This window comes from Saccostrea cucullata, unplaced genomic scaffold (assembly GCF_032062105.1).
Source record: "Saccostrea cucullata isolate Sc308-1 unplaced genomic scaffold, CSIRO_AGI_Scuc_v1 ctg5198, whole genome shotgun sequence".
NCBI classification, from domain to species: Eukaryota; Metazoa; Mollusca; class Bivalvia; order Ostreida; family Ostreidae; genus Saccostrea; species Saccostrea cuccullata.
Window position 1 is genome coordinate 54,691 of NW_026935645.1, and position 12,597 is coordinate 67,287.

At 32.4% G+C, this 12,597-nt stretch overlaps 1 protein-coding gene across 1 annotated transcript; it reads right to left on the reverse strand.

Annotated features, from left to right (window-relative positions):
• Positions 1-5,017: 5,017 nt before the first annotated feature.
• LOC134243500 (E3 ubiquitin-protein ligase TRIM45-like) lies at positions 5,018-7,820 on the reverse strand. Its single transcript, XM_062725768.1, has 2 exons — positions 7,804-7,820; positions 5,018-6,158 (listed from the first exon to the last, which is right to left on the reverse strand). The coding sequence occupies exon 2, from the start codon at positions 6,139-6,141 to the stop codon at positions 5,374-5,376; it is 768 nt and encodes a 255-aa protein (XP_062581752.1). The 5' UTR covers positions 6,142-6,158; positions 7,804-7,820; the 3' UTR covers positions 5,018-5,373.
• Between the last annotated feature and the right edge of the window lie 4,777 nt (positions 7,821-12,597).

Here is a 12,597-nt window from a genome sequence, read left to right on the forward strand (position 1 = left end):
TCTTTGAAACACCTAAACAAAAAACACTCGTGCTAACGTTGGGCCAACGTCGGGCCAACATACTACTACCAACTTGATAAGACACTTTCTTTAAGGGTGTATTACAAACATCGGGCCAACGTTGGGCCAACAAACTACTACCAATTTAATAAGACACTTTCTTTAAGGGTGTATTACAAACATCGGGCCAACGTTGGGCTAACATACTACTACCAATTTGATAAGACACTTTTTAAGGATGTATTACAAACAGTGGGCCAACGTTGGGCCAACATACTATTATCAACCTGATAAGACGCATTCTTTAAGGGTGTATTACAAACATCGGGCCAACGTTGGGCTAACATACTACTACTAACTTTAAAAGACACTTTCTTTAAGGGTGTAATACAAACATTGGGCCAACGTTGGGCCAACATCAACACCCCTCCTTCCTTGGGAAGTAAAGTGAATGGAAGTTGCTAACGTTGGACCAACGTTGGGCCAACATAGGAATTCTGTCATGGTCGTGATGCTATAAAACAAAATATTATTTCCTAATTTTGGTGTCAACAGTAGGTAATGAGTGCATTTGCACTTTGAGTAACTTTGGGCTAGTTTGGTAGAATATTAAGCCCATTCTTGGTATTTCTTATTTTACACCAGACTAGATCCAGTATGGCTTGTATATTCCCCTTAAATAAATAATGTAAAGATATAAAAATCCATTCAATTTATTTAAGAAGCCATGTCATAAAGCCTTTGATCTGTTTTAATGAAGAGCTTACGATAAATCCAAATATATGTTAATAGCAAATGCAAAATCCAGAATTTCATTTGTTTTTAGTATACTAGATCTTTTTCTCTTTCAGCATGATAAACGAATGGGCTTAAAATATGCAAACCAACCCTCTCAAAAAAAAAAAAAAAAAAAATCCAGACAATATTATTTTAATCTTTTTCATCTCTCTCTTTTTTAAAATTGCGTATAAGGATATGTTTAAACATTACTCATATGATATATTGGCATATACTGAAGGATTTATTTTGGGAAATTGTCATTGTAAAAGTAATAAAATGAGTATTTATGAAACATGATGCTATAAAACAATTTATTGTTCTAATGCAATACATCCAATACAATGGACATTTACTTGTAATTTATTATTAATGGTGTCCCAACTTTTCTCAGCCGTGCTATTTACATTGTATAAAGAACACATCAGGAAAAAATTGATAAGAATAAATGTCATAAATCATTGTAACTAGCTTTGTAAAGTACAGTTTTATCCCCACAATCTGTTCGACAAAATAGAAAAAGAGACAACAAGGACAATTCAATTAAAAAAATATTAAATAGAAATGAATGTCTAAGTATTATCCAATTCCAAATACCAAGGATAATTTTACACAACATTATAATAATATACATTGAAAAAATCGACATTATAGAAAGCAGATATGAAAGCACACCAAAGTTATTCTGCCCGAGGGAGAGAAGTACTAATAAAAGTAACAGGAGGGAAAACTTCAAATACTAGTTAATTAATAGATCCTTGTAAACAAGGAAAGGGAAGTTTTTTTATTTGAATGAAAGCCGTAGAAAAAAAACATAATATACATTGTATATGGAATTAACAATATAACGACTTTAAATATTTATGGACTTAAGAGACAACATGACCTAAGAAGCACCAGGGCTGTTTATGCCGTCGAAACTGTAGCAACTAATATGGCATGGACTTACCTAAGAGTTTTCACCATTGCATATGGTGTCATTTCTGGAAACGGTATGATCATAGAAATAAGAAAAATAAATTGTGGTCGTTAAATGATTTAGCTAATCAAGTTCTTCACAGAAAAGTGGTAGCTTTGAACTAAATCATTGCACTACTGGAATCTTATTAGGAGGAATGAATGGTGTATGATGTGCGAGGTACTTTTATTCATATCACATCTTGTTTACGCCTGAGATACAAATATCATCCATAGGGCCGAAGGTCCGAGGGCTGAGATTTGCCAAGGGCTAATAGGGATATGATGTGGAAAAGGGTATATATCTTACAGTGTATACGTTTATTACATACTAAGTATTAAAGTACAACATACACATCAACATCAACACATCAAAAAAAAAATCAAATAAATAAAACCACACATTTCTCAGATGTAAGTCCTATATTGAACTGACATCAATGCAATCAATATAACTATAAAGTAAGTCCGATATTAGGTCAAAACTGATATTCATCGTTGGATCAATATAGCGATGCTGATTCAAAATCTGTTCAAAATACCATATGCTGTTTCAATAGACATTTGTATCATAGTATATTGGTATTTCCCAAAATGAATACATTAAATATGAATATCTTAAAAATCAGATACACAAACAATTACATTTGTGAAGGTATAAATTATTATGTACCAGAAAAGAAGTTTTGCTTTGGAAGTCTTCTTTCTCCATTTTGTGTATACAGCTTTCTGTTTCCTGTACCTAAGAAAACCAAGAGTTCCATTTTCAATATTTATCTTTCACCGCTTCATGTATGTTTAGGCTCTCTAAAAGCTTAATATGATTTAAATTTAAATATAATTTTATTTTTCTGAATTTGATTTTAATAGTTATCAACGTATAAATTTGCAGTCCACTTGTGATTAGAGTTTAACAAAGTGTTATAATAATGTATTTTGTGATGTCACATGACGCACTTTGCTGATCACGTGATGGACACTCATTAATTAGCTTTAAAAGTTTTACAAGCAAAAAAGAAAAATCGTCTAAGTCTAAAATACTGTATTGTGAATAAGTATGTATGCGTGTATTTGGGAGAGGGGATAAGTGTTAACTTCTTTTACATTCAAAGGAAGACTGCACTTATGCTGAATTCGGGTCTTTTTGTTCGCTTCTGTTCTTTTAAATCTTAACCTATTTTAACTATTTTCATATTAACTACAGTGGTCTGTCAATTAGACACATAGAAGTATTATGTTTGAAAAATAAGTAGAAGGAAGCAGCACCCCCCTCCCCCTCCCCCGCCCCCCCCCCCTCCCCGGTCACATTTTTTTTTAATATCTCTATGAGTTACAAGTACAGATACAACTCAGAGGTAATAAAGATTTGAATTGATATAGTATAAATAGATTAAGCTATCATTAACTGAATAACAGGAGCTGGCAAAAGTCATTTTAAGTTACACGATTGTATGTTTCCTTGGTTGTACGATAGCACACAGAATCGTTGCTGATAGTCAAAAAGTGATGTGTACACTTCAGATCGTTCATTTTGACTCAGATCGGTTATTTTGACACTTTTGTTTGATGAAGAACTTCGAATCGCAAAACATCTATGAATTAAAATGTTTTTATGTTGTTTATTGTCTTTTGAGTATTTTTCACTCAAATGGAGTCGCCACCACTTGCAAATTTTGTCCTATAATGCGCATTTAGGGACATTGAGCAATGAGGGATACTTTCCATGCCAGCTCCCACCGCGACACAGGCGACGATCCAAGAATCCAAAAAATCAAAGAATTGCAAATGTGAAATTTGCCGATTTGTACTTCATATTCTTTTTTCTTGAAGTTCAGATATACCCGGTATATACAGGGAAGTGAATTGCTTTATACAAGAATTTTCCAGTTTCTGCATTCAGTTCTAATTTTCGAATGCCGAAGGTTTCTGTTTGCAAATGGTTAGAAATGTTAATTTTGAAAAATAAATTTACATATTTTTCCAAATAAGTCCATATATATGCTTCTACAACAAGAGAGAAAACAAATTAAATCAGGTATATTACAACCATCCCACTTCATTGGAAAAACTAAATACTTTGTTACGGTCATCTTTCTAAAAAAAATTGAGGTCGTACTACAGCTTTATTTCCTTACGTTAAGGTTAGTTTTGATAATCAGTAGTAAGTATTCATTTGCGTACATTCAATTTTTTGCGATATTTACACAGATATGCTGACAAATGTTTTAAATCTTGAGTGAAAGATTTCAACCGATCTGCTCAGCCGACATGGTTTGATGACCGTAATATATATTACGGTCATCAGCTTTCCTACGGTGAACATCTGTTGTTACATACAATGCACAAAATTTGCATAAATATGACGGACCTTGACTTTAAGAAACTGGAACAAAACTGGAATAAAACCATTTCTTTTTTCTTCTTAATCTTTTCTTTGACGATGTTGCAGAACGCTGACGTTTTAGTCTCTTTTATTCATTTTCAAAAAATATTCGAATAGATTGTAGAAAAAATTTCATGTACAAGTATAATTTCATTTTGTTCAAAATCTTATTCGTGAAAAGAAGAAAAAAATTGCTGCGGCCTTCGACTCTACATTTTTATAAATAGACATTTTATTTTTACCTCAGTCTGTAAATTTTTGCAAATTTTGGCTCAAAAAAGTGATTTAATTCTGTACGCGTTAATATTTTGCAAATTGAGCATGTCCGTGTAATTGAAAATCATCAAAGGCAAAATTCCACATCACTGATCATAGGCATGCATTTTGAATGCGTTTACATACAAATAAATGTGTTTGATAACCCGATGTTTAAGAAAATAAAATAAGGCCTGAGTTTTCATACTGATTTTGCCAATAGAATTAAGTTTTTTACCTGATCAATACTCCAGTATTAAGGGCTCAGGATGGATGTGGCCGGATGGCGGAGAATGCTTGCTCCTACTAGACACCATATCCCACATATGGAATTTCCTTATAATCGTATTATATACCCATGTCACCGTTTTTTTTAGTTGTTTAAAGATTTTGTGGACGAATGTTCGTCATCTTTACAATTCAAATTTGATGAAATAAAGTAAAAAGTCTTCTGCATGAATAAAAAAAAAATCATACAATCCATGTGGTGTGAAAATTAAATCTGATGCATTGATCTACTTAAAGGAACTGAAACTACATGTCAATAAGCATCACTTTAACATTATTATTGGTATATAGGATTTAGTAATGGCAAGGACAACAGGGGAAGATAATTTTAAAAATTAGCTTAAAGATTAGGTATATGTCCATTGATAGGAGAGGAGTAGATAGCTCCAAGCTTCCAGTTCCCTGTCTGAATAAGTCTGTCGATGGACTTTTCACTATTTACTATGTATACAATGTTTTCACTGCAATCTGTGTAAAGAAGTTCTCCCTCTGTGGTGACTGTGTGGTAACCTCGGATATCCCACAAACTGGTTGATATTTTTTGAAAAATGTTTCCTTCCATATCAAACTGAGCGAGACTTCCCAAGTTATCACTGGCCCAAAATCTATTGGGAGGCAAGAGAGACAAATGGAAATTGTATTTCTTTATTGTTATATCACTTATTTTTGTGACAGATGAAAGTTTAAACCTTTCCGATGACTGTTTTTCAATTTTACCAAACTGTTTTGCTATTTCTTTTTTTATTTAGTGTACCTAGTTTTAGAATTGGCAGTTTGGGTTCAGCTTTTTTAGGTATCTTCAGGGTGGCTAATGATATGTCTAAATGGAATTTCATAAGTTCAGTATGTTTTACTGAGGACAATTTACTCTCATAGTCTGTAGTTATTTTTTCCAGGATTTTCATATAGTCCTCTGTTTTCTTCTGATGTTCATTAATATCATTTAGTACAGAGTTCTCGATCACATCAAGTTTTTTATTATTATCACTTAATAAACTGTCAACAACCTTCTTTAGTTCATCTGCTCTCTTCTTCATGAAGAATCTTAATTTGGTAATTTTTTTCACGGCATTTTTTCTCATTGATTCAACATCATTTTTAGCCCCAGGAATGACAGTATTCCAGATCTTGCTTATTTTTTTCTGACATTGCTGTAGAATGTCATTGTAGATGGTTTCAAGGTCAGTGACTGCATGGCCACTGTGATCTTGAGCAAAGCATGTAGAACAAAGAGGATCCTGGCAAAAAGTACAGTAGATATCTATGTCATTGGTGGGATGGATCCTGCATTTCTCTGAAGGAAGTTTTCTTTTTCTCTCTTGATAAAGGACAATCTCATGTTTTTTTTTCTTCAAATGCGCCTCTCTGCAATGGTCACATAATGGTTGATGACATTTATTACAATAAAACTCGGAGAAGTTCCTACAGGATTCTGTGTCACACTCAATAAAGTGCTGGGCTGTATCTGGTACTTCATCCATTATTGTTGGTCAAAACTCTAAAATACATTTATTTTCATCAGAGTGCAAGTACATGTAAGGCATTTATAACATGGTGAATAACTAGCTTACAACACACTCTATATGTATTCTACATCTAAAAGAGAAATAAATAACTTAATTTTTTAGGACCCACAGGGATTTGTGGGTGACCTTTAGTAATCATTCTGTCTGTCTGTCTGTCCATCAGTCATTCTTCCGTCCACAATTTTTCTGTTTTAGCTCACCTGAACCAAAGGCTCAAGTGTGCTTTTCTGAACAAAATTTGTCCAAAGTCTGTCTTTAAAGATCTTCTCAAGAACAGCAAAGCCATGATTAGTCATATTTATATAAAACAATCCTCAGGATTCAAACCATGACCCCAGAGGTAAGGTGGGGACATAGTGGGCGATCAAAGTTTTACATAGGAAATATTCTTTAAAAATCTTTTTAAGAACAGCAACAGATTGTTCATATTTATATTGAAGAATTTTCATCGAGTATCGAGTTTGTTCAAATTCTGACCCCCAAGGGTAGGGTAGGATCACAGTGGGCGATCGAACTTTTCCATAGAAATGCATAGGCAAAATTCTTTAAATTTTTTTTTTCAAGAACAACAAAGCTATGGTTCGTTATATTTATATGGAAGATTAGTGTAGATTCAAGTTCGTTCAAATCATGACCCTTGGGGGTAGGGTGGGGACATAATCAAAGTTAAAATAAAAAAAAAAATCAAAATTAGAGGTAGGTCGGGACCACTTATGCACTTAAGCTTTTCAATACTTAACTGAGTTTTGATTTTTTTTCTAGCCATAGTGCTTAAGTGAGTGATGTGGCCCATGGACCACTTCTTTTCTAATAACATTTTGATGGTTCACGAATGAAGTTTAAATTTGGCATGTAGGTTGAATAGGCAGTAAGACATATTTTGATACTACATGTACATGTTCTAATGAAGTTTGGTTCTTTATGTCATCTTGTTTGCAGATGGGACAGTTTTAAACTGTGAAAGCTACAATGAGCCCCTTGGAATTAATTATTTTTCCTCTTGAAGAAAATCGAAAGCATTATCCTTATCTGTTAACTAATTAACATCTCTGTATTTAAAATTTGTTTTGAAGTTAAGGTCAATTCTGAATGATTTTTACATTCTCTGAAATTTGGATTTAATTTAGGTTCATACTTCATTTTAGTTTCAATGTCGTACAAAATGAATAATAGTAAATGTACATGATTATATGATTTTATTGAATTCTAAATACATTATTTTTACCTGCCACTATACAATCAATTAATATCGATATCTTTGTGTGCAACAGATGATTGTTTTGAAGTACAGGCCAAGCCAAGGTGATATTCTCATTCACTGAAGGCTAGCATTTTATAATACACATGCTTCATATACTTTAATATTGTTTGAATATAAATTTAATTGACCTATTATAAGATATGATCGACGCTTTCGACGGCCTTGTGTTATTGGATATGTAAGACTTATCTTAAATATTCTTACATACTGTTGCTGCTTATTATTCTTCTCTTTATATTTTACAATTTTTATAATCAAGAAAATTCTCATTCTGTAAGCTGAGCCCTTGCTGAATAGTCAGCCATCTAATTACCTTTCTTTTTTTATCTTGCCTTTTACCAATAGTTTTAAATTACCTGTCATGATAAGTGTCAGCCATTTGTAATGTATGATGACGTGTATCCAGGAAGAACGCACTTTACTTTCTGTTTCAAACAAAAACATTTAAATTCCCATGCAGAGTTAGCATAGGGTCAGAAAAGAGAAAATGGAGCTTAAATACTATGCAGTTATTTAAATAACAGTTTTGAGGAGAGTGTGAGAAGGGTAACATTGTATTTATCAATTTTGGTTGGTTCTTCAGAAATGTTTATCATTTTAAAGTTAAAATTATCTGGTTTTATATAAAAGAAGTTGCACATTTGAATATACATGTATTTTGTGCTCATATATTGTTCGTAAACAAAAGAATTCATGCATTCTAGTAAGGGTTCACTGAAAACTCTAGCTGTACAATAATCTTTATGTCAATACCAAAATTGTCTCAAATTTGCAAGAAAAAAATCTCAAACGTTGATTAACTTAACTTGACAAAGGTTATAATTATACAAAATATCACAATTATATGGCAAGACCTTTGATGAAGTATGAAGTATTACTTAAGAAATCTCAATAAATGATTGTACAAAAGGAAATGAACCTAAACATATTATTGTGGGCTTAAATTGTCCTACCTGTATGACATAATCTTCAGCTTGAAATGCAGCTGGAGATAAAAAATAAGTTCTGTTGAATTTTGTTTATCATTAATACTACGGGGTCCAGAAAGTCTTCCTACAGTTATGACATAATCTTCAGCTTGAAATTCAGCTAGAGGTAAAAAAGGTTCTGTTGATTTATTTTATCTTTATAACAGGGTCCAAAAAGTCTTCTTTAGGTAGTCCGACTAAGTCAGACCGCCTACCACCTGATGTGTGGAGAATCTAAGTAACCAAGAAATCATCACATAACAAACATTTGATGTACATGTACCCCTGAGAAACTTAAAAATAAGGCTACGCAAATTACATGTATATATCCTGTCACAGCAAATCCGGTCTCAAGGTACTGTACCGTATAACTGGAATATCAAAATTAGGTCAGTCTAATCAAGTTTTTATATAACCTTATACTGTATTTCACAAGCTTGTTCATACATTTAAAGCAGATTTATTTCAGCCTTTCTTTTATCAAAATCAGTCATGATTTTGATCTCATTATTAAAAGAAAAAGAAGTTTCATATAATGCGATTGATTTTCCTCAAAATGTAAAGTGTTTAAATTAATTTCTATTAGTGTATTTCATATCTCTTAACATTGAAAAAAAAATGAGGGGAAAAGTCAAAGACACAAGAATCGAATTATTTTGATGATAAATATAAAAAAAAATACATAACCATTTATTGCTTTATTTGGAAACTGTTGAGAGGGCATATCGTTCAAGTGTTTGTATCCATACTTCACTCCACAGTGACAATAGTCTTGTCACAACTTCGATAAAATTGCTCATAGTCGACGTAAATTAACAAAATGATACAAATCAGTCCAAATCAAGTTTAAATTAAAATTATTTATACTTTTCAAAATATCGAACTGTATACAAAGTGCGATTATGGTAGTCGCCGCAAATAAAAAACCTCATATGACGGATATGCGCCGTCATACGCTTGAACGCTTCCCCTTCGTTTCATTAAAAATCAAAGTACTGAATGTACTGGGAAGCGGTTAGCATGCTTGCTTTGAAATTGGCATGGGGAAATAATAGGCAAATGTGCAGGTGTGGATAAATTTCACTGATGAAGATTAGTTGGTGTCAAATTTTAGTGCAATATGAATTTGATATTTTTTTTTATATTAATTCCAAAAATATGTTCGCATGACGACCCCTAAAAATGAACAAAGATTCTGCAGTGATTGAAAGACTGAAACTATTGCTGTTCCATCAGGAGTACAAATTCCATCTTCTCCTCTACTAAGTGAGTCAAAAACAAAGTAAAGACCAGATTGAGAATGTAGCAACTGCTGCAGAATGGAAAATGATGATGCATTCATTTTTACGCCTGGACATTGCAAAAACTGGATTCCAGTGGGATTCCTAGTCCATTTATGCCACCTTGAATTGACATGCATCCGAAACTTGGTTTCATTTTCCTGAATGTAAAACAATTACCCTAATAAATAATAAAATCAGGCAAATCGTCATGCAATAGTCCATTAACTTGATCTTCTGTGTGCATTTTTCTGTATAGTGTGTCACCCTTCATTAATTTGTTTTCATGTCATTTGTACTTAAATCAACAATACTCTTCAGCAAGGTTTTCATCATGAATGTTATGCATTTTGTAACATACTTCATCCCTCTTGAACTAAAAGAAAACTTATCACCACCTTGACAAAAATCTGCACATGCAAACTTATTCATTGCTGTAGGTAAATATGTCACAACTACAAGTAATTACTTACTGATCAAAGTTTTGTTTTGAACACTTGCATATTTATATATGTAAAGATATTAATACAAAGAACACATCACATAAATTTTCAGCAAATACATGTACATGTATGTAAATGGTAATATTAATAGAGCAGTTTGTGGCACATGTATATGAGTACAATTACAATGATTGTTCATCATGCTAGTTCTTACGAGTGCTATTTTCTGCAAATGTTCAATTATTCAGTTGATGAGCGTGTTTTTTTCATAACACTGAATGATTCCATACTCAAAGAGCCTCAAAATATGCTTTAAGAAATCTCAATACATGTATTATCAAAATTCATCATGTTCATGTAAATATTCAAATGAGATTATCAGATTTCATATATTTTCAGCCAACCATTTCTGAAGTTGATACCAACAAATGTTTTTCGAAATATGCTCGATAGTTCTCATAAATATTCTCATGAATCTTATAATTATTCTCAGAAGTTCTCGTAAATATTCTCAGTAGATTTTAGAAAAATAGTCTCAGTAATTCTCATAGATATTCTCAGTTTTTCCCATGAAATATTCTCAGTTTTTCTCATAAGTATTCTCAGTAGTTTTCGTAAATATTCTCAGTTGTTCTCCAATATTTTCAGCTGTTTTTATAAGTATTCTGGGTAGTTCTAATAAATTTTCCCAGCAGTACCCATTCAGATTTAGAAACAAATGTATTCCATCTGTCTGCTGTAAAATTGCAACTGATGACCCTGAATCAAAGTGTGATTTATAGATATTGGGCCAATGATCAAGGTTACCAAATTAAAACTAATGAAGATAAACACAATTTCATTACACGATATTTTAGTAAAGAAATTGTACACAATTTTGTTTTTTGTGCAGCAAGCTACATGGTATTTTTTTTCAATATGCCTTGTTCCTTGTCACTATTAAATTCTCTCAAAATTTCTCAAATAATAGGCCTAACTAAATTCGTCGAAAAAATGATAAAGAATTAGCAAAATGCTAGACAGTTTTTGTGGGAGTCAGGAATTAAATGGGAACTTTTCAGAGAGAAAGAACCAATAAAACACACCAGTCTTTGCAACACTTTATGCAAAAAAAACAAAAACAAAATATAACACTGCAAACACTGATGTGATAAGAATGTGTTAAATTATATATGTTCAGTCCTGCGATCTTACTTATTTCTACTTGCACTTGGATCATGTAACTAAAGGCTAAGGACCCAAATATCTATTATTTGTAGAACTATTTTTTCTCCTCTTCACTGCCAAATTTCCCCTGCAATACTGCATGTAACCCCAGCGTATACAGTGCAGGCTTTCGGGTATTTCCGTCAAAGATCGGAAAAGCTGCTTTTTTTGCTCATAGGTAGCGCCTTTATGGAGATTTCCGGTTGCTCTTGAAATTGCGTAATCTCGCCATAAAGCGGCTAGCGAACACGCTATTTAAAGCATATTTAATCAAGTCTCTTGTTTACATATTCCTTCTTCTGTGAGTCTGATTTACCATCATAACTGTCTCTACTGGCGATTTCCCGGTTTTGAAGGAAAAACGCATTACCACTCGTTTCGGCGTTTTATTCTTCATTCGACATGTCTTTTGTACAAAACATCAGATATAAACAACGTTTATGTTTAAAAAAAAAAATGACGCAATTTAATTTTTAACTAAAAGCTGGAAAATGTAAAATATTGTCTTTTAAAATACTGGGCGATAAGACGCTTTTTAGATGTTTTTTTAAATGCATTTGTCTTTTTTAATTCTAACAATATACACTTTAGAACGTGACGCTTAATTGTGACGCGGCCACACCGCCTATGCTGGATGTTTTAAACGTCTATAAAATGAATTCAATTTAATATTATTAAACGAAATTTTCAATTTTGGTTTGATTTATTTTTATGCATCTTTTGGTGCATTATATTTGATGATGTGACGCCAAGTATTATAGATATGGACACAGTGACATTACTTTTGGGTCAACCCTCGTATATCCAAAACAAAGATCCCCATCAAGAAAAGAGTGAACAAATAACCCAAACCAAAAAAAAAAATGTCATGTATGGAGTTCTTGGGACTGATCTTTTTATATTCAGGGAAGGTTTGAATGGAATCCTTGCAGTATCTGATGATGAGGCTGATATGAGTACAACAGGGAGACAGTAGGTGTGTGTAGGTCTACTGGGCATGCTCCTCCACAAACCAAGGTTTCCTTTTGATCACGTAGTCAAAACACGGATAAAACTTCAGCTAAAACAACGTTTACAGGATGTAAAATAAGGAAAAATGTACATATCAAAATAAATAAACATTTATGTACAGAAATGTTTAAAAAAAATTCTGGAATTTGCGTTCAGATATAGATTATTAATTTTATCTTACAAAATTAGAAGTTTTAAAGTATGTTAAAAAATTGTTTGATTTAATTTTTTTAATAGTTGGA